At 43.4% G+C, this 22,971-nt stretch overlaps 1 protein-coding gene across 1 annotated transcript in view; it reads left to right on the forward strand.

The window, feature by feature from the left end:
* pxdn (peroxidasin) overlaps positions 1-22,971 on the forward strand; it is a 57,915-nt gene that overhangs the window by 32,104 nt on the left and 2,840 nt on the right. The window contains exons 12-22 of the mRNA XM_023394738.2: positions 3,214-3,326; positions 3,635-3,791; positions 4,947-5,055; positions 8,799-8,956; positions 12,540-13,546; positions 13,635-14,131; positions 14,348-14,482; positions 15,278-15,486; positions 19,699-19,810; positions 20,684-20,816; positions 21,814-21,927. Of these exons, the coding sequence (XP_023250506.1) occupies positions 3,214-3,326; positions 3,635-3,791; positions 4,947-5,055; positions 8,799-8,956; positions 12,540-13,546; positions 13,635-14,131; positions 14,348-14,482; positions 15,278-15,486; positions 19,699-19,810; positions 20,684-20,816; positions 21,814-21,927 (2,744 nt within the window). The remainder of the gene's footprint in view (positions 1-3,213; positions 3,327-3,634; positions 3,792-4,946; positions 5,056-8,798; positions 8,957-12,539; positions 13,547-13,634; positions 14,132-14,347; positions 14,483-15,277; positions 15,487-19,698; positions 19,811-20,683; positions 20,817-21,813; positions 21,928-22,971) is intronic.

Genomic DNA, 22,971 nt, shown 5'->3' on the forward strand with positions numbered 1-22,971 from the left:
TGCTAGGTGGTAAAATGTTAAGAGGAGGGGAGTGGTGCAGTCCCCGTCATTCACAGCTAATTTGTCGCTTACACATGCGAGTCAGCTATTACTGTTAAAATGCATGTAAACACTCAAAGACATGTAGCTGTGTGTGTGTGTGTGTGTGTGTGTGTGTGTGTGTGTGTGTGTGTGTGTGTGTGCGTTTGCGTGTGTGTGTGTGGGCAAGTTCTGCATCTGTATGTGTGTGTATGCATTGTAAATATACTATACTATACTGTGTAATTAATTTGGTGTGTGCATGTGTTTGCATGTTCAGAAGAAGGCATACAGAAGTCACACTGTGTTTTTTGTGTAGATGGTTGTGTCATGTGTGTGTGTGTGTGTGTGTGTGTTTGTTTGTGTGTAGCTGAAATTACAGGCTTGGTTTAGCACAGGAAAGCATGGCAGTCTGTAATTCCAAGATGACACCATGTTTTTCCATGTAGTAATGGCTGTTAACATGGCTCAAAGTACAGGTTGCATAATGGCCCCACACTGTTAAAGTCCTGTTCAAGCCTACAACCGTGCTGGCAGAGTGTGATGGTTGCCATATGCTAAGAGCACTGTGCGCAGTGATAGACAGAGCACTGAAGAAAGTGAAAGCAGAGATGAACAGGATGTCTTCATTATTGTGTATATGTTAAGCATGACACCACATTTCAGTATGACTATAATGTTATTTACTATTTTGATGTAACTGTGTTTTATTCTTGAATCCTCTGGAAACAAGTTGTGTGCAGCTGTGATGCTGGTGTACTGTACACTGCAGTCAGCCCTGTGTTTTACAAAGTTCAGCTTTGATTTAAAGGCAGTTAATTGGTGTCAGACGACTATGAAACTGCCTCCCACTCAACTTTGTGTTCTCAAACTCGTGGGGTTTTCCCATGGCCAGGTGGCTCATTGCTGGCTGCTGCATGGGAACCATGCAGTAATTTGAACATGGTGTGTGTGGGGGCAAACATCCACCCGCTCCCGCCAAACACCTCAGCTGCAGAGTGGTTCTATCACGAAGCTTAGACAAAACGGTGGAACACAGGGACACTGTTTGTGCGTGCGTGTGCGTGTGCGTGTGCGTGTGCGTGTGTGTGTGTGTGTGTGTGTGTGTGTGTGTGTGGGAGGACAAGACACATGTGCTTGTGTGACTATTTACTTAAAGTCCCATGTGTGTGTATGTATGTGTGCCTGTGTGTGATTAGTACAACTCAGCTATGCAGACACACGTGCGTCTCTTGTGCACATGTGCAACTCTTTATGGTCAGGCTTTATCTAAACTTTTCCAACCAAGAAGAACCAGGATAACCAGCTCTTTCTAACTGTGGACACATTAACAGCCCAGTATGATTCATTTATCTGTTTTTGTTATGTGGCTTTATTTAAACAGCTATGTTTGTATCAATGATCCCATCAGGTAGTTACTATAAGAATGAAACTTTTTAGGTGATCATATCAGACAGTACATATCAGACAGTACATTATTTTACATTATTTCAGCAATAATTCTAATGTATCTCACTTGTATATGGGCATATAGTTCAGTAATGTTTGACACGCTACTTTTGCTAAAAAGAAAGTTGGAAAAGAGCCGATGATGAGCCCGGGTGAGTCCTGCTTTCTTTAGGTGCTGCATCTGTGGACAGCAGATACTGTAAGACTCACCAACATACATTCGTAGATCAATGCAGACTGATTCACTGACTTTCCTGTTTTAACCACATTATGTCAAACTACAGTAACTACTTGCTTCAGACGTGCTGCGCCAGCAGATTACTTCATTTAAACACTTAATGTGAAAGCCGGAAACTCAGAGGCGCGCTGGCTCTCACCTCAGGTCGGGGGTTGTGGGTATTAAAAAATTCCTACCTGCGCACCACCAATGTGACGGCAGCAGGACTGATGTGCTATTAAATTTGCAAATGTCATGTTACGCACAGCCTTTCACTGCGTTTACCTTCATTAAATCCCCTGAAAACGACACCAGGCTGTGATATATCCACACAGACCTCTGCACACATAAGTTCAGTCAGTTCTAACTTCATATCCTGCTATTCTTTGAAGGAGACCACGACTCATCATTGCTTCTTTTCCATCTTTCTTTTTAGCAAAGGTAGCGTTTCATGCCTCACCTAATCATTGTTATAGTAACAGCCCGATGGAAAATTAGACATATATACATACTTAAAAACAAAATTAAATAAAAATAGAAATAAACAAACAACTCAAACAGATAGAACAACAAGAGAGTTAAGAGTCACAGTTGCAGGATGAGCACCCAGATCTACTGACACACGCTGTGGCTGCAGCTCAAAGCAAATAATCAGGAGGTAGAGCGGGTCGTCCACTCCCGGCTCCTCCAGTCCACATGTCCAAGTGTCCTTGGGCAAGATACCAATGTACCACTCATATACCAGTGCACCATTGATGTGCCATCAGTGTATGAGTGTGTGTGTAATAGCTGTCTATATAACAAGCGCTGTATGAATGTGAATGGGTGAATGTGACTAGTAGTGTAAAGCGCTTTGAGTGGTGATTAAGACTAGAAAAGCGCAGTCCATTTACCATTTACGCATGCCTGTGTGTTAGGAGTCACACGTGCACACACAAGTGCATCTGCATGGCTGCAGTTGTAGTAATCACACACACTCTTGGACTAAATAATCACACGAGCGTCTGTACGCGTGCGTGCGTGCGTGCGCGTGCAGTCAGTGATGGTTGACCTACTCAATCTCTGTAAACAAATGGAAAACAGCTGTTTTCACTGTAACATCTGTGAGTAGAAGTTAATAAAACAGAAAATGACGGACACAACATACTGAGGGAAAAAGTGGAAATCACTGTATGAATATTGACAGGAATTTTTCTCCACAATGAGTTTTTCTACCAAATGAAGCACGGCATTATTTCCTTTGAAAATACAGCATGCCTTCATCTCCCTCGACCTCCATGCTGTTTGATGTTTTGCAGTACTGTAATCGAGGAAAGAAAAATAGCAAGTACAGTGTAACACAAACACTGGGAGTGTGTGTCTGTACTTTTGAGTATGTGCAGCACAGTAAAAAGGCTAAGATAAGTCTCAAGAGTTTCATGTATGCTGTGATTGATTGCACAATTCATTTTACATGTACACTACTTGGAACACTGGTGCATAATCATTAACACATGCGCGTGTGTGTGTGTATGTTTTAACTCATTCAGTAACGCCTGTTTTCACAAATGCTCCAAGGGACCTGACGGTTGAGTCTGGCCAGGATGTCCAGATTCCCTGCAGTGCTCAGGGCCAGCCACAGCCTGTCCTCACCTGGAACAAGGTTAGATGCTCGAGCTCCTGTTGTGAGGTGGAGTGAGGTGCCCGTCACCTCTTCACCGCAGAGGTCAGGGGGTTAGAAAAGAGAACAGTGAAGACGAAAGGGACTGGGGCCAGGAAATGTGTGTGGTTACACAAATTGTCATTTTTAAAGTAAATAATGACGTAACTGAGTGATTAAAATGTTGAAGCTTATTCAGGTTGGTCTGATATAACTTCATCAAACCTAATTTGATCCCCACCTTCACATGCTAGTTCTCCGGGGTCATGACCTTTTCCCTTTTGTCTCTCCCCCTTCCGTCTCCCTCCCAGGATGGTGTGCAGGTGACAGAAAGTGGCAAGTTTCACATCAGCCCTGAGGGTTACCTGGAGGTGAAGGACGTGGGCACTGCTGACGCTGGACGCTACGAGTGTGTCGCTCGCAATCCCATCGGCTACCAGGTGGCTAGCATGGTGCTCACCGTCACAGGTAAGATGTCAGCACCTCATAACCTCACACTTTGTGCCATTCTGGCTGAGAGGCGGGGCGAGTTAGTGCACCACATTAGCAAGAAAGGTTTAAACGTGTTGCTTATCAATGCTGTAGCAAATATGGTGATAAAGTCTTTGGTGATCTACCATGTTTTGTCATTTGTACATCTGCTGTAAAACGAAAAAAACTTTCTGATAATTTCATAGATTAAAGGTTCCATATTTTACACTTCTGTGTTTTATTTGAAGTGTTGATTCATAAGAAGATATATTTGTGGTTTGAAGAACCAAAAACCATCTCAGTGTAGTTCTGCATCACCTCTCTCGGGCTTCTCGCTGGAGCTCTAGTAACAACAGGTCAGTGAGCTAATCAATACGGCAGATTTCAGGTTCAACACTCAGAGAAACCAAATCCTGCAAGGCTTGAGGGCATGGCTGAGAGCGGTGACTGCTTTGTTGTGACATCACAAAGTTACAGAAGGAAAAGAGATGTAATATTTAGTATGTTCAGTGTATATCACTGTCACATTAGATCAAAGTCCTCTGCTGATCTTCGTTGTCCAAGTCAGTCAGTAATTTAGTCACACTCTGCTGCAATGCTATTAGATTCCTATCAGCTCCTCCCTGTGTGAGTTGGTGTTTCCTGCTGAGATTTCTCAGGTCAGACCACAGCACTCTGCTGGTGAACCATAAACTGTATCACCGTGCTCAGTTGTTGTTGGACTCCCTTAGTCCTCACGTCACAATCTCTCTGTTTTCAATGGCACACTAAGATAAAGGCGTGTGCCAGAAATGTGTTCATTCCACCTCCAGGAGGGAAGCTGAAGTCACTTACAATATGCAGCTGGAAATAAGGAGCATTAGTTGACCCAGGATCTATGTACTAACTATTACAGTCTTTAGAGCATTGCTGACCTCATGTATGTGCAGCATATAGTTGCACAATAGCACAAATGCTTTATAAAAAATATTTTTGTAACATTTAAATGGGCATTTTGATTGAATTTAGGAAGTGAATAATCCACACATATGACTATTATTTTATTTCGCTTATTGCATATGGCCGATGAAATGGCAGATTCAGTCATGTTAAACGTTTTGTATCTCGGTTCAAATCTGGTCAGGCTCTCTGTCTGTCTCTGTCTGACCACAGTTCCTGCAGTCAGCAGAGAGGGAGACACCTTTGTGAGCACCTCCATAGAGCAGGCCATCCGTAACGTGGACAGTGCTATTGAGTCCACAAGGAGACGTCTCTTTGATGGGTAAGATAATGACAAACTCACACAACAAACACACACACACACACACACACTTGTTTGTACTTCTGTCTTTGTGAGGACACACATTGACATACTGTACATGTAATGCATTCCCTAGCCCCTAACCCCAACCTCAACCATCATAACTAAAGGCCTGACCCAAACGCTAACCCTCATTAACATCATTCTAACCTCAACTCTAACACACACACACACACACACCTCAAGTCCCTCCAGTGACGGAACCAGAAAGCCACGCTGTTCATCACATGTTAGCAGTGAGGCATCATGTTACGTCCGACATGTGTAATGTTAAACATAAATCTTACAATAAAACTGCAATTTAAGATTGTGGTGAACAATTATACTAACGTTTCACAGCACACAGTTTGCCCAAAAAAAGAGGGGTGTACTTTCTTCCTGTGCAGTGTCTGCTATAAAGAACCGGTCATGTACAGCCATTACTTTGTGTTATTGATCAGGCTTGCATTTAGGGATGTCTCGATCTGATCTCAAAGATCGGTATCGGGGGCCGATCAAGGCCTTTTTTTAACTGATGGGTATCGGTTTTGTTGAGCACAAACCTAAGCCCAATCCTTTGTTTATCAGCTGTCGTGCAGGTGTCATAAACGGAGAGCACGATTTGTGGCAAGACGCGGCTAAAATGTCAGCAGTGTGGAAGTATTTTAAATTGTAAAGCAAATGCAGTCCAACAGTCACTTGTAATAGCTGCGATGCGAGCATTTCATGAGGTGGTAGTAACAGAGCGTTCAATACTACAGTACCTAAAAAAAATAATAAATGGAATACAGTGAGTTCACTCAGGCAGAGGCCGCACCGAGGCAACACACACTGGAGGATTCTTTTAAAAGGAGAGAGAAATTTCCTCACCCCCCCTAGAGTGGGTAATTGAATTCATCGCTTTGGATGACTAGCCCGTTGCAGTGGTAGAGACCACAGGTTTTTGCCGTCTTTTGGAGCTTTTGGAGCCACGGTACGCCTTCCCCTCTCCACACCACAGACATTACTTTACCACAGACATTTGGAGGTCTGATGTTTTCCCCCTGTCATTGCTTAGCCTCACTGCACACTGGATCGCCTCCACTTATGATTTGAAAATAATTGTAAAAAAAAAAAAAAAAACATTGAGGAATTAAGGATTCAGGATTTTTTTTCTTAATGCATTGCAGTTCTTTTCAATAGTCAAGCATACACATTGGATTGATTTTAATAACTTTTACATATTGAAGTGTACACTGCGTGTATCAGATCAGGACTCGGGACTAAATGACTCGGATCAGGATGATCAGGACAACCGTACTCCATTTAATTGCCACAAAGTCTAAAACTTAACGCAGCTCCATATACAACAGCACATTTTGGTCATATTTTTTTGTACTATGTTGCACTTAAGAAATGTGAAAGTCTAAAAATTAAACGCATCTTTGATATAGATTGTAACTAAGCAGATTAGCGCAACAGTCTGCAGCAGCCTTATGTCATCACTCCTTTTACATTTAGACTAATTGAAATATTTTCTCCTGCAGTGACTCAGTGCAGAGCTAACGCTCACGGGGCCTAAGTTAGAACACAAATAGCTTGTCTCACATCATCTTGGCGCATGACTTGCATGTTTGAGTCAGAGCCTTCAGGCAAAGAGTGTGGCCATTCAAAAGGAGCGCTAATTTTGCTGCAAGTTTCAGAGATCCTGGCCAGCACCCCACTGCTTCAGTGCATAGGGATCAGAGTGCTTCAATTAGAACAGTGCTATTGCAGTTATGTCACTGAAAGAGATGTAGGTGGTTTCAGTATAACTCATAAGTGTTTCCATCCTGTTGAACGATGTGCTGAGCAGTTGTTTTTGTTGGCATGCATATACATACACTCACTCACTCACTCACTCACAAACCCATATACACAGACAGACGTGAAGAAGAGAAACACACACACAAACACACAGTGGTAACCTAAATGAAGATGAGGGGATTTCCATCTCTGTTTAAAGGAGCTATTTGTACATTTTGCTATAGCTACCTAGCTAATGTTAACATTAACAACTGTTTCCTCAGCAGTCTTGCCAAGAACTTCAGCCACAGTTAAATGTACAAGACAAGAGGTTACGATACATCCTCTGAGCAGTGCTACTTCTTCAGGGCAGACTGGACGCTACAGTGACATGCTAATGCTAATCTTGGCTCTGTAGCAATAGCAAAACAAAATAGCTCCTTTAATTGCATTTAGTTTTCATCATTTAAAACCTGGGGAACACAGATGCACTTTGTTTCTATAATGGACAGCTGCTTCTGTCAACAAACAACATTCAGGGTCTAACTGTGACACTTAGCAGCAACACAGCCAATGTGCTCTGTGATCAGAGTAACGTGCAGAGGAGCAGTCTGCCTCTTATTCTGTGACTGCCAGTAAAGGAGCTATTTGTAAGCCTTGCTCTTGCCAACATTAGCGTTGAAAGCTGTTTACTTACCAGTCTAGAGGAAACGTTGTGAGTTCTGCATCAAACTTCCTTCATTCACTCACCAAGAGCAAAGCAACCTTCTCGTTTTGCTTCTATTTCAATCACTTCTTTTCTTCTACTGAAGTTAGCACGCTAACCAGCTAGCCCCCAGCTCTGTTCACCGCCTCATCACTTTCCGATACGGAGTCGCTGTAGCGTCCAGTCTGCCCTGAAGTAGTAGCAGTAGCACTGCTCAGGGGATGTATTATAACCTCTTGTCTTGTTAACGCAACAGTGGCTGAAGCTCTTGGCAAGACTGGTGAGTTAACGTCTGCTCAGCTATGTATCAATAGCAAAACTTACCTTTGATAAGACTTGGCAACAGTTCTCCCAGCTTCACACCAGCGTTACTGTTGTTGGCCGTAGGAGGAAGAGTTTTATTATTTATTACATGATAACATATTTATATCATTATATGTTTCCTTTTCTACATGTATGTTCCGTGTTTATTATAGAATATTTGCATATGCAGTATATTGCTCCTGCACCAGGAATCCACTAACAAGCTTTGCAACTGAACACATTTTCTCTTTTTAACACATTAAGATGTGAAATAACGTGTTTGTGTTTCATAGTAGCTTCACTTTCATGTGCATTATGACATCATCTAAATGTGCTTGCAAAATAAGACGATTTTCGTTTTCAAACACCTGTGCATCTGGCATGTGGTTTAATGGTAAGCCATAACCTCAAGTCAAACTCTGGCTGAGCTTTAAAGGCCGGAGTTGAAAACATTTTTAAAAAATGACTTGAGGTGATAGTAAAGCGGTGCAGTGGTCTTCAGGAGGGAGTGGAAGCAGGAACAACATAGAGTCATGCGCACAAACTCAGCGGTAGGCTTATGATGGAGGAGATCCAACTCATGAGTGAAATGATTAAGATGTTTGTGCATGTTTTGGGCTTCTCCTTGTTTGAACTCTCTGACCTGCTGTAGCCGAAGCAAAGACATTTTCTGGAAAGTGTCAGAGAAAGCTCTGCCTGCTTTTGCTGCCCTCAAGGAAAACAGAAAAAAAAAATCTATCCAGAAGAATGTGGTTTGAACATGCAATTGTTTTCTTTCTATTTGTCTTTCTTTCACCCTTTCTTTACTCCCGTACATTTTTCTACTATTTCTCACTCTTTTTTTTTGCTTTTTCTTTACATAACATCGTATTCGTTGTCCCTCCTCCTTCATCACTCTTTCCTGCTCTCCCACCTCCCTAACACCCCATCTCCCTATCCCTCATCCCTCCAGTCAGCCTCGTACCCCAGGAGAGTTGCTAGCTCTTTTCCGGTATCCACGGGACCCCTACACGGTGGAGCAGGCGCGAGCTGGGGAGATCTTCGAGCAAACTCTTCTGCTCATCCAGAACCACGTCAACCAGGGGCTCATGGTCGACACCAACGGCACCGGTGAGGCTGATAAACTACTGTGCTACTTCTTAAGACGTCCAACCAGGATGTGGTACATTTACCGTGACTTTATCCCAGATCACATCTCTCACTGTGCAGAACCTAAACCAGGTTACACTGTAGTTCTACAAACAACAGTAAAGGTTCATTTTAGCATTTTGTCTTTATACTAGAGCTGACAGTCGCCTCTTTTACACAGCCTGTTCAAGGCAGGAATGTTGCACCTTTATGCCATATATTAAGGTACAACCAAGGAATTGGGGGGGGGCATTGTTGTTCTGCCTTTAAGCCGGCAGCGGAGGTAGTCTGACATCTGTGTAAAAGGGAGAGCTGGACATTGCAGGACAGACGCCGGCGCTGTTGTCCAGAACGCCAGCAAACAATGTGAAAGTACACACGGGGGGCGGCATTACGCTAGTTTAGTTTAATTTAGTTTAATTTAGTTTAGTTTAGTGTAAACAAGCAAAGGTGGCATAATGATGGGTCCTCCTAACAGCAGTGTAGTGGGATCTCTGTGGAGAGCTAATGTAGAGCTGTGGTTCTCAAGGATCCCCAAGGGTCCTTAAAGGGGTTCCTGGGGGTCCCCAGAAAAAAGGGGAATCATTTTATTTTCACTGTAATTCCATCCATAAGTAACACAATGACAGAGTGTATGACTGTTGTGGTCATGGGTTTAAACACTTTCTGTAATAAAACATCTAAAAGCAAAAATCTTATCAGATGGGGGACCCTGGGGCAATATCTTGTCAAATGGGGAACGGTGGTCTAATTTGTTTCAGTTTAGTCCTTGACGTGAACACTGGTGTAGAGAAACACGGGACAGAGAGGGGGTATTACATGCAACAAAGGTCGGTTTCAGTTACATGGTATGCCCTCTAACCATCAGACTATCATGGCACATCGAGGTGTGTTTTCTTCGTTACATAAATGACTCTGAAGCCCCGCTCTCTAACTGAGACATTTTTCCATTTGGAACTGCCAATGTGACAAGTTGTAAAGTGAAGAGTCAACATTAATTATTATCAATCACTTGAAAGGAAAATCCAGTTCTATCATTGTGGCTTAATTCACCCGAAATATTGTTTAACACCTTGACGGCTGGAAGCTGTGACTTTGAAGTCTATTTATTAAGATATTAAGTCGAGTTTGAGTTTTCTTTAGATTGCGCAACGCTCGTGATAATTAAAATCTCTTACACATTTGCGTTTCGTGAGTGATGCTAACGAGTCTATTTTTCTACACAATCCAAGTATTGGAGACCTAAAACAATAAGCTGTGAGCTCTGACCTTTGAAAACTCAAGAACAGGTTGTTTGACCTGCTTCCTGTATTTCATCACTAACTGTATAGTAATATTGATAAAGCATCACCTCTAGAAGAGGAGAAGAGAGGAGAGTCATGTCGTCACAGGCTCTGAAGGCTCCGTAGGTGAAGAAAGCCAAGTTCTGCTGCTCTCTGTCAGGGCGTGGACGGCCTCAGTGGGCCCCTGGGAGTCTGCTCGCTGGTTTACTGGTTTTTGCAGGGCGGGGCCTTTGGCACACCATTGTCGATTATGTCGTATTCAAAGGATGGGGGAATAACCGCTGGAACAGCTTAATGCTCGGAGGAAATGACTGGTAGGTGTTCATACATTTCGAAGAGTATGACACCATCATGATTTCAGCTTTTTTCTGTGGACTCAAGTTGCTCCCGATGATCATTCCCACAGTTCAAGACAAGCATGAAGTGATCAGTACATAGGAGGAGGCTGTATTTTAAGCCATTATTAAAATCCATGGGGCTGTAATATCAAATTGACTAAACAGATGAAAATCACATGTGTTTGTACTTTGTCAGAGAAAACCTGAGATAAGCTTTTATATAAACACAGGTGTCAAGAGAATGGAAAGGTAAGGTTACAGAATACAGACTTTTACTCAGATGATTTTCTTCATCTGTTCAGTGTTTACATGTGTGCTGCTCTCATCAGGTGACATTTAAAGAAGCTGTGGGCTTGGAAAGCCACAGGCAATGACCAATACAAGTAATCCAGTGAAGTCTCTGGGTTACTCTAAACAACATACAAATCAATGGACACCCACACTCTCAGATATAGATGCATATGTACATACTGTGCATATTTATTGGTGTTGACAAATTACAGAATTCTTGCAGAGTAAACATAACATCATAGAGTGTCACCCTGAACTCGGTAAGAGGCTCCCCTCCTGTTTCCTAAGCGAAGTCTCATGCAGCCAGTAATTCAATTCTCAACCACTCTATGAATTACCATGTTATTGTGAGCAACACTTGGCTGAGTGTGAGCCCTCCATCTGCATGCCATTTTCTCTTAAGCGTGACCCGAGGCGTAGAGGACGTAATCACAGAACAGTTGACAAGGAGCCCATAAACAGTTTTATTAGGCCCTGTGTCACAGCCCACAACACTGAGCTACATTCACGGTCCAGCACGGGGACAAATTCTAGGATGTTCTGTGTTTGGTGTGCACATTTCCTCAATTATGCATGCATGAGGTCGGGAGAGCACGGGTTAATTTTGGATGTTTATACGCGTAAGCATCTGTCTTTGTTTGCATTCACATATGCATGGAAAAATACCCCTGTGGTCCAAGGAAGAAAAGCATGAAAACACTCATTGTAATGGAGGGTTAGATTTAACAGCTCAAAAGGTCAAATGTGTACAGTTGTGTATAGAGTCTGTAATTATACATGATGTCTCATGTGGTGCTTTGGAAAGTTTTTCCTAGATCTATAAATGTATATAGCCTATAGATATAAAATCGATTCATAAAGGTGAAATAGGAGTGAAGAGCTGCAGGTTGTCAAGAGGGAAAGACTAAGGTAGAAAACAGTGTTGGGGGGGGGGGGGGGGTAAGAGCTCTGTGAAATAGGAACAAAGAGAGACAGTGTTTTCATTACTTATGCCAACAACCAAATGTTCATTGTTGCACTGGCCCCAAACCAAGTTAACAGAGAGATTTCTGCCCGTCAGCAGAAACAAATGAGCTGTTTTTATTGTAGCTCTACTTCATCTGGGAGGGCAACGCCACAGTTTCCCCATTCTCCTCTGAACCCACACACACACACAGATACAAAGCCACACGACACACCAATAAGTGTGTGTGTGTGTGTGTGTGTGTGTGTGTGTGAGAGAGAGAGAGAGAGAGAAAGAGAGAGAGAGAGAGTTAGAGAGAGGGGAGTTTTAGAGAGGAACTCGCACCTATACCTCAATGAGGTTGAGGGCACACACTTAACACTTAAGACATGCATAACCAGAACACCACATTGCTAACACATCACACATACACACACACACACACACACACACACACACACACACTCACACTGAGGCTACATATTGGTGCTTTCACATATCAAAGCGAGTCAGGGCAGGTTAGTGAAACAGAGAGGTTCTTTCCAGTCTGAGTGCTATAAAAATATTTGATCAAATATGTACAAATGTCTATGTATATATATGGTTTTTTAGTAATCAAATATTAATTTTTTTCATTATTTTCATAAATCTGTTGCCTGTGAACATTTATCTTAATGTTAACATGTTGAATTTATGTTTCCTTTCCACAGCGTTTCGCTACAATGACCTGGTGTCCCCCCACTTCCTGGATGTGATCGCCAACCTGTCCGGCTGCACGGCCCACCGCCGCTTCAACAACTGCTCTGATATTTGCTTCCACCAGAAGTACCGCAGCCACGACGGCACCTGCAACAACCTGCAGCACCCCATGTGGGGCGCCTCGCTCACCGCCTTTGAGCGACTCCTGAAGTCCGTCTATGATAATGGCTTCAACCTGCCGAGAGGCGCCACTGAGCGGCTGCATAATGGATTCAGGCTGCCGCTGCCGAGGCTGGTGTCCACCACCATGATCGGAACCGAGACCATCACCCCCGACGACCGCTACACTCACATGCTGATGCAGTGGGGTCAGTTCCTTGACCACGACCTGGACTCGACGGTGGCGGCACTCAGCCAGTCGCGGTTCTCCGACGGCCAGCTGTGCACTCAGGTCTGCACCAATGACCCACCGTGCTTCCCGATCCAGTTCCCCCCCAACGACCCACGGCAGCTGCGAAGTGGCGCCCGCTGCATGTTCTTTGTCCGATCCAGCCCTGTGTGCGGCAGCGGGATGACGTCTCTACTCATGAACAGCGTTTATCCAAGAGAGCAAATCAACCAGCTGACGTCTTACATCGATGCTTCAAACGTCTACGGCAGCTCGCGACATGAATCGGAGGAAATCCGAGACTTGGCGAGCCAAAGGGGTCTGCTCCGGCAGGGCATCATACAGAGAACAGGGAAGCCTCTTCTGCCGTTTGCCACCGGACCGCCAACTGAGTGTATGAGGGACGAGAACGAGAGTCCAATTCCCTGTTTCTTAGCAGGAGACCACCGCGCCAACGAGCAGCTCGGGTTGACCGCCATGCACACGGTTTGGTTCAGGGAACACAACCGCATAGCCACAGAGCTGCTGAGGCTGAACCCCCACTGGGACGGGGACACCATCTACCACGAGGCTAGGAAGATAGTGGGGGCCCAGATGCAGCACATCACCTACAGTCACTGGCTGCCAAAGGTAACAGTCTTTCTTTAATCTCTGTTTCTGTGATTGTTGCTCAAGTTGATAACGACAAGACTATTACATCCCTTTTCCCGTCTCCTAGATCCTGGGTGAGGCGGGCATGAAGATGATGGAGTCGTATGCCGGTTATAACCCTAACATCAACGCTGGCATCCTCAATGCTTTCGCCACTGCTGCTTTCCGCTTCGGTCACACCCTCATCAACCCGATACTCTACAGGCTCGATGAGGAATTCCAGCCCATCCCCCAGGGACACATCTCGCTGCACCGGGCCTTCTTCTCCCCGTTCCGCATCGTGAATGAGGGCGGCATCGACCCCCTGCTTCGCGGGCTCTTTGGCGTCGCCGGTAAAATGCGTGTGTCCACACAGCTGCTAAACACAGAGCTGACGGAGAGGCTGTTCTCGATGGCCCACGCTGTGGCTCTGGACCTGGCTGCCATGAATATACAGAGAGGAAGGGATCATGGGATACCGCCGTACAATGATTACAGGACCTTCTGTAACCTGACCTCAGCTCAGACGTTTGACGAGTTGAGGAATGAGATTAAGAACCCGAGTGTCAGAGAGAAACTACAGAGGTAATTGTAGACTCAAGATTATTATTCATATTTTTTAGAGTCTTACATAATGTGGCTTGAGACCAGTATACAACTAATGGAACCAGCTAACTGTGGGCTAAAGTCATATCTATGAACACTTGAGTTACCTCAGGGAAGCTTGTGTTACATAATGATTCTCAGCTGCACCTTATCGTCACAATTTATGGTCCCTGACTCTTTGTCGTGTGTTGGCAGGCTGTATGGCACTCCGCTCAACATTGACCTGTTCCCTGCCCTGATGGCTGAAGACCTGGTTCCTGGCAGTAGACTGGGGCCCACCCTCATGTGCCTGCTGGTAACTCAGTTCAAACGCCTGCGGGACGGTGACAGGTACAGTAAGATCATCTCATCTCACCACTCAACAACACATTTCCTGATGACATGAAGGAATGTCTCCAGTTCACCCAGCCGGTCACTTTCAAGGGGACTTGCTGGTCGGCTATTTTATCGTGATAAAAACTGAAGCCAGTTTATAATAATGATTCAAGCTTCTTAGCGATATTTTTCGAGAGGATCGTTTAAGTTTATGAATTACATTTTTATGCCTCTGCGTCAGCACCAGCCAGGACCGCAGTCATTGTGTTTTTGGGTTGTCCGTCCGTCACATTCTTGTGAACGCAATATCTCAGGAAAGACTTGAGGGAATTAGAATTAGGTGGTCAAAGGTCAAAGGTCACTGTTAACTAACAAAACATGTTTTTGGCCATAACTCAGAAATTCATTCACTATTTATGACACAATTAAACACAAATGTCTATAAGGATAAAATGAAGTGATGACATTTTATACCCAAAGGTCAACTTCACTTTGACATCATAATGTTCAGCAAAAACACTTAATTCAATGCTGTAACTGAGGAAGGAGAGATTGTGACCATGTTTCCTGTAACTTGGCTGGTTGGTGGAGGGATACAGTTGCAAGGCGGTAATTCTGTAATTGAGCTTAAGACATTCAGCTGATCCTCGTCGGTAAGTGCAACAATAGTATATAGTATTAAACCTCTGACAGTCTCGCTTTAAGGAATCATGTAACACTTAAGACATACAATACTGTTTCTTCATCGTGTCAAAGTGAGAGGTGACAAGAAATCTATAAGTCACCCCCCCCCACCCCTCTCTTGTACAGATTCTGGTATGAAAACCCAGGTGTGTTCACTCCCGCCCAGCTGACCCAGCTGAAGCAGGCCTCTCTGACCCGGGTGCTGTGCGACAACGGGGACAACATCACACGCATCCAGCAGGACGTCTTCAGGGTGGCAGAGCTGCCCCACGGCTACGGCAGCTGTGACGACATCCCTCAGATTGACCTGCGCATGTGGCAGGACTGCTGTGAAGGTGAGAGGACGTTAGTTACCAGGTTACTTTCATTATTTTTGCTTTCTGTGGTCCTCACAGTCAGATAAGCAAAATATTCCGATGTCTTCTGTTTGGACACTGTTGTGTTATATATCATCTGTCCACACTCAATAACTCACACCGAAAAAGTGTTTTCTTGCTCATTTCATTTATTTAAAAATGTTCAAAAAATTCACATACATAAGATCGGATAATTAGTAAGAGCTCTTAGTATGAAGCAGTCTAATACAACTCCACTAACTATAACTTGGTATCAACAAAAGCTTCAATAAGCCTCCCTTTCAAAGAATACGTTCATGCTAGTATCAGTTTACACGAGTTAGCCGTAGATGTCAGTCACAACTGCTATAAAAAGATGTGCAGGCTGTGTTTCCATATCCAGTGTTAGTGACGTGTTCTGAAAACACCATAACCTCTCGCAGCTCCATCTTTCATCATCTCAGCTGGTTTTTGAAGCCTGCGTCTTTTTTCCATGTTGAAAGAACACCTAGTTTAACAGCGCAGGAAGTTGCGGAGACGTCTCCATCACCAGCTCACACTGCTCCACTATCTGGGGCTGTTCTGTAGAATTAAAGCCGTACAATATCCTCACCTTTTGTTTCCCTTTGACAAAATTTCCCTCGAGGCAGCTCGGCTTCACGATAATCACCGGTTATATGCTGCAATTTAGAACCCCCGCCCCCTCTCTGAAAGGAACAGGGTTATTCTTTGACCACAATTTGCTTGACAGCACTCCTAACTCCTGGATTTCACTCAGTGTAAACGCTGCTTGACTCCGTATCAAACCACAAAGAACAGCCGAGTGGAGGAAGAAACGTTTTTATCAAGCTGGAGCACCTCATAATGAAAAAGAGAAACAGCGTCAGCGTCTGTCAGAGGTTGATTTTAATAAATAAAGTTTGAAGTCAAATGCCATGAGATGTCATGATGGCATTTCTGCTCTGCTGGATCAGCACCCCCTCCTCCTCCTCCTGAACTCTCGTCATAGAGCCGAACGTTGTGCTTTTCACAGACTGCTCCGGCTAATTGCAGGGGTAAGAGATGGTATTTGGAGTTAGGTCCGGGATGTTTAAACATTCCGCCCGTGGGTGCAGCTGACAAAGCAAAAAAAGGAGGTGAATGAAGAGGCACCCCCCGCTGTTATAGTAAACCAGCATGAGGGTTTAGAGTGATTGTTTGCTTTGTAGCATTTATTTAGAAATATGATCAGACGTGAAATGAGCAAGCGTCTTAGATTACAAGGGATAATCTCAGGTTTTAGATGAACCCTCTTGACCTGTGAGCCACGCAGCGACTGTGACTGAACACCGAGCATCTTCACACTGAGCTTGGAAGTATGAAAATGTAATCATTCCTCTACTGTCTTTGGATTTTAAGTGACAAAACGTGGCCATTTACTGCCCACTATCACACATACAGCCTTGGGGCAGGTAAAGCAGGTCACCTGCTAATCGGAAGGTCAGTGGTTCAATTTCCAGCTGCTCCAGTCCACATTTCAAAGTGTCCTTGGGCAAGATACTGAATCCAAAACTGCCCCCAATGTATGAGTGGTGTGTGAGTGTGTGTGTATGGTAGAGAAGTGCTATGTGTGCTGTATAAGATAACACTTCATTAATCCTAAAGGGAAATTAGAGTGTTCAAGCAGCTTACATTCAAGACAGATACCAATAGAAGTAGGAAAATCATTTCAAATAGAATATTAATAATAATACAATAACAATAGAATAAATAGCGATAAAATGAAAATGTATTTACAATGGTTGTATAAACAGAAGGTATATGGTGTGCGTTATATACGTTTACCTGTTTTTCAGGTTTGCCTTAAATGCACAAGATTCAGATCAAAAACATAAGTGGGTTTTTTTTGGGTGGGGGGGTTTATTGGTGCAAAAACAAACAATAGGGTTTATCAACACAAAGATTGAGACAAAATATGAACGAACAAAAGAGTATGTATATTACAGAGTATTTAATGTTACAGTGTAGTCCGTTTACATACGGCCTCAGCCTCCTTGCCTTTTTACATTTGAACACTAATGAAGTCATGTAAGAAGTCACATGGTTGTGTGTGTGTGTGTGTTCAAGATTCTACCCAAAAGCACCTTTGATATCACATGAATGGGCTTCAGCCACCAGCGTGACAGGACTCAATACAGTTCCACACAGTTAACACTTGACGTGTCATGTTAATGTAACACCAAGTTCATTTCAGATATTGATTCAACTGTGTGCGTGTTTTCTAATGGACAATGCCACAGTGTATAATGTGTGAATGGATAATGTATATAGTGCTGCATTTGGGATAAATGAATTCTTGCCTGATGTAAAAGCTTGAGGAAAATGATAATTCATTATCATTGTAGAAAACAATGTAAAGGGATTTTTAAAAAAAAAAAAAAAAAAAACATTTTAATAAGCAACACATGGTGCCTCTTAATTATTCTCCTTTCATCCCAAAGACTGAGCCCGGCGTTCGACCTTCCTCGACAAAATGTACAAGAGAAGAGCAAAGCTAATAAACAGAGAATATCCTGCCAGAAAGAAGAAGGAGGGGGAGGTGGGGGGGTGGAGGAGTTACTGTAGTTGTTTTCGTCTGTCTGTCAGTAAAGCTGCAGCCAGATTCACAGTTGTGTTTGGCTCAATTAACAGAGAGGACACTGCTGAGAGCTTGCCGTATGTGTGTGTGTGTGTGTGTGTTTGCAGCACAGCAGGGTATGAGCGTACATCTGTGTGCTAATGCGTATCTGTCAGCGTGAGATAGGAAGTCTCATTGTTTTTAGATAGTCTTTGTCTTTTACAGACTGTTGTCTGGTAAATCAAAGGTGCTCTGAGGCCGAGCAGATAAGGACGCAGCCCTCCTGACTGCGCGGCCTGATCCATTCATCCGTCCTTCCTCGGGTTTATTATCAGCTGTCTCTCGATGCTCTTCGCTGATGCTCAGCGTGCCCCAGATGTGTGCTGGGGCGTGAGCAGGCTTCTCTGTTTGTGTGTGTCTTTCATTCTCTTTGATCTGGGTACAGTGATTGCAGCGTGAGAGGGAGGCTCGGTTATACAGTAAGCCTCAGAGTCCTGGGTCAGCACTTTGAAGCAGAAAGACAGGGGCTTCAGCAGTCATGCTTTCCTGTTTCGTGTACATACCCATGTGCATCAGTGACATTAAAACAGAAGATTGAACTTATTTTCCTGCACAGGTCGTTTCCTTTATTGGCCGGACTGCAACAGTGGGGCCAGCCTTATAATCACAAATGCCCATGACTGACTGACTGACTGACTGACTGACTGACTAACTGACTGACTGGTAGAACTGAGTGATCATAGTTCCATTGGTCAGTCAAATGCTGCATGACAAAGCTGCAGTTTCTCCATTGGCCGTTGCTCTTTCAAGATGAATTGGCAGGATTTAGATTTACAGACAAAAAAAGCCCCTAGTGACAAATCTAGTGAATTTTTGGACAAACCTTTGCGACTTAGAAGAGTAACTAGTAAGTAACGCCCTCTCTTTCTCTCTGTCTACTGTGTTCAGTGAGTGGCAGAGAGTCAGATGGAGGCTGTGCGCTGTGTGAGAGAAAGATATTCTGTCGCTTCTAACTTTGTGATGATCATTTTACAGTAAATATAGCCAGAATCACAGCTCAGTCTTTGTCTTTAACTGATGTGTTTGGTGATTTTGTCAGAAAACGTTGTGGTTATAAAAATCCAGATTTTAGCAGCAACTTAAAATGTCGTCTCAATGGGCCGCATTTCAGTTTCAAATTGTTCCGTTGCCATGACAACAGAAACAGAAAAACATCTAAATGAGAACAGCTTTGTGAATTAAAATCTTGTATATGTGAGCACAGAGAGGAGGAGAGAAGCAAACACATTAAGAGCTGAAACCAGTTGACACTATGCAGAATGCAAACAGGCCATGATGAAGTCAGCTGTTTACAGCTGTTCCACAACAGTTTTCAGCAATGTCCTCAATTACACTGACCATAACCAGTCCAGTCATATACTAGGTTTTCACCTTGTCTTGTTCTTTTAGCTCCTGAATGTCCTCAGTGTTGTTGTTTTATCATATTGAAGAAGAAAATATAACTTGATTCTGAATCTCCATGTGGTAAATCAATAACAGCTCCTTCTCCTGTCACCCTCTGCGATCGGTTGTTCCTCTATTAGTGAACTGCAGTGTATTGTGTTGTGTTCCACCAGACTGCAGAACCAAGGGTCAGTTCAACGCCCTGTCATACCACTTCAGGGGACGCAGATCAGCTGAGCACAGCTACAGAGAGAATAAACCAGACGACAGCATCCAGGAGAACAGGTAACACGGCCTAGAGAAAGACATTGTGGTGTCGATATGTGACTGCGATGTTAGTGAAATGCTTATTCTACACAGTCTATTGACCAAAGCTGTTCTCTGTGTGACTTTAACCCATATATAATGTAATGTATGTACATATAAAATAAAAACATATGTAGAAATTATATATTAAACCCATTAGAAATTGAAACAATTTCATATATTGACATAAGTCTAGCTCATACCTATATGTAGGTTTATGTTCCAAGTGTCATATTGTAGACATATGTTACTTAAAAATACATCCATACCAAAGCCTGTCAATATATGTTGATATCATAAACAGTAGGGTCCAAGAGTCTGAGCTCACTCTCCCAAAATGAGAAGATATTCATGTTAAAAAATTAGTAAGAAATTAGTGAGCAAAAAACATATAAAACCGAAATGTATGTTGTTTTAATAAACTTGCATATATAAATTAAATATATATCGTTAACATATATGGCCACAAGTTGCTATACTATAGGAAAATGAATAGGTACTTTTTTAATTTATGTAAAAATACAAATTTTACTATGGGTATTTCATATATTTTACAAACTTATATCTTCATAAAACTAGAGGATGTATATACTGTTTGTGATAATAATATAGATTCATCAACAACATGGCTCTTGATATAGAGAGATATATGTCATATGTTACATTTCTGTGTGGGAATTCAGCTGTTTGAAGTTCAGAATGTTTCAAGTAAGACTTTAGGACTCCTATTATGTGATGTACTGTATATGTATGTGTATATGTATATGTTTATGTTTATGTATTGTATGTCTTACAAAGACTCTAGTTCTAGAAATCTCACCTAATTCTATGCATGCACATTTGTCTTTGCAGCCCAGTGGAGGAAACGGTAGAAAGTCCAGTAAATGTTACTCTGACCTCCAAAAAAAGCACTGAACCCTCAGTCACCGACTTCCAGGACTTTGTCTCTGACATGCAGAAGACCATTACAAGTTTACGAAAGCAGGTGTGTGTCTGTATCTACACACACACACACACACACACACACACACACACACACACACACACACGTAGGGGTTCATCTCTGTTTGCATCTGTGCATTAGGGGGCAGGATGCAGAGATACAGTCTCTGATGGTAATTGAAGCATCCTACTGTACTTTACAACACATTCAGCTGCCGCCACACTCTCTGTATCTACCTGACAAATGACCAGAGGAGAGCAGATGGAGTTCAGTGTCATGAAAACGAGACATGTGATTAAGAGTATGATATTAGATCTGATCAGATTGCTATGATCATTTCTTTATTTGAGAAGGTTGAGGCAGACGTTGTTGTCACGGGAGGTGTAATCCTTATGCAGAAAGAGGAGGTAATTTACCTTTTTACTACTGAAAAGGGGTGAATAGAATACGTTCTTTATGTGGAGGAAGATGAGCGTCTAAAACTCTAATCTGAGACATTTACAGTTGAGCATCCCTCTCCCCCTCCCAGGAAATTTAAAACAGTCCCATGAGTTTAAACACGCCCTGCTCGCCCTGCTTGCACATGCTGCCTGCACGCCTGCTATGTCTGTTTAAGGGAAACTGTGCTGTAGGCTAAAACACAGACGCAGTCAAAGCCCCATACATACAGACTGTTTTCCATTAACATGTCAGCGGTACAGTTAATTCCTCAGGATGGGGCCCAGCATCCTGACCCTGTCCTCTGGTCAGCCACAGCCTTTTGGATGCTGGATGGTTGAAGTAAGAAAAGTCCAGTGTTTTCAGAGGGTTGAAAATGTAAAGAGAGAGAGAGTGTTGGGTTAGGATTCAGTTGGATTCATATCACAGTATCCCTTGGTAGTTCATATTGCACATATATGTTACATTATGGGCAATCTCATGTATATGTAGTCCATGTGTCAAAATAATTGTTGCAGCGGATAGAGACATGTGGAGGTTTTGATGTACCCAGAAACAAACGCTCCTCTGACCGAACGTCTGTGTCCTTGTATCTTTTCAGATTAAAAGACTTGAAGCCCGTCTGAGGAAGACTGACTGCACTGATAGCGAGGGACGCGAGCGAACAGATGGAGAGCGGTGGAAAAAGGACTCCTGCTCCATATGTGAATGCAGAGTATGTTCAACATATAAATCAATACGCAGAGCGAATGGTTTACGCACCGCACAAACACTTAATCCTCTCATGTTTCACACGGAAAAGCTGATCATGTTTGAGTCTCTCTGTGTTTCTCATTGAGGACACCATGTCTGCGCGAGCAGTCTGCCCAGTTTAAATGCCCCACTTTCTCTCTGTCTGGCACTCTCGCAACTGTTTCACCTCTTCCAGCACCTCTTGGCAGTGCCCTCCTCCTGGCACCGGTGTCTCCCCACAGTGTGTTTGTGTGCACCGGCCACTTTTCTGCCTTTCATTCTTTATCTCTGACACTTTTCCGATGCCAACTGCTGGCACAGGTGATCGCAGCACCCGTGCCAAACCTGGCTGCCTCCGATCCTCCTCAGCCCTCTGTGACACAGTTTATTTTGCTCACCACATCTGATAACACACCTGTCAGTTCCTCTTTTGTGTTTCCCTCTCTCTCTCTCTCTCTCTCTCTCTCTCCCCCCTTTGGCTTCCCCAAAACTATCTTCTTCCACCTTCCGCGCCTCCCTGTAATTGGAGGATTTTTTTTTGTAATAATTAAATTTGGCAGGCGGAAGCACAATGAGAAAGCCTGTCTGGGGAAAGAACAGTTCGGTTCAACACATCATGTTGTTGCTGTGAAACAAAGCCCTTCATTGTTCTGCTCAGCCCTGTCGTCCATCACCTTCACAGAGGCTTGTCGTGAGCAAAACGTTTCAGTTACTGTTCTGTGCCCAACAAAAGCACGAGGCAGTGCAAACAAAGTAACTGCTGAACTCAGAACACACACACTGAAATCATTCTTTAAAACCTTTTTTATCGGTGAAGTTATTATAGAAAATAGGCTGTTATACTGTTGTGATGTTTGGCTGTGCTGCACCTAATATCTCCCAGTTTCTCTATTCTTTTTTTTTTTCTTTGCTGTGTCTCGATGTCTTGGTTGCAGCTGGCCAGTTTCCCTCCAGCGATCATGAACATTTCATCTAATCTAATCTAATAAGGAAACTGACCTATTGCCCCTTCTTTGCCCCCCCCCCC

This window comes from Seriola lalandi, unplaced genomic scaffold (genome assembly GCF_002814215.2).
Source record: "Seriola lalandi dorsalis isolate HSWRI2012SDOR001 ecotype SW California unplaced genomic scaffold, Sedor1 jcf7180002054953, whole genome shotgun sequence".
NCBI classification, from domain to species: Eukaryota; Metazoa; Chordata; class Actinopteri; order Carangiformes; family Carangidae; genus Seriola; species Seriola lalandi.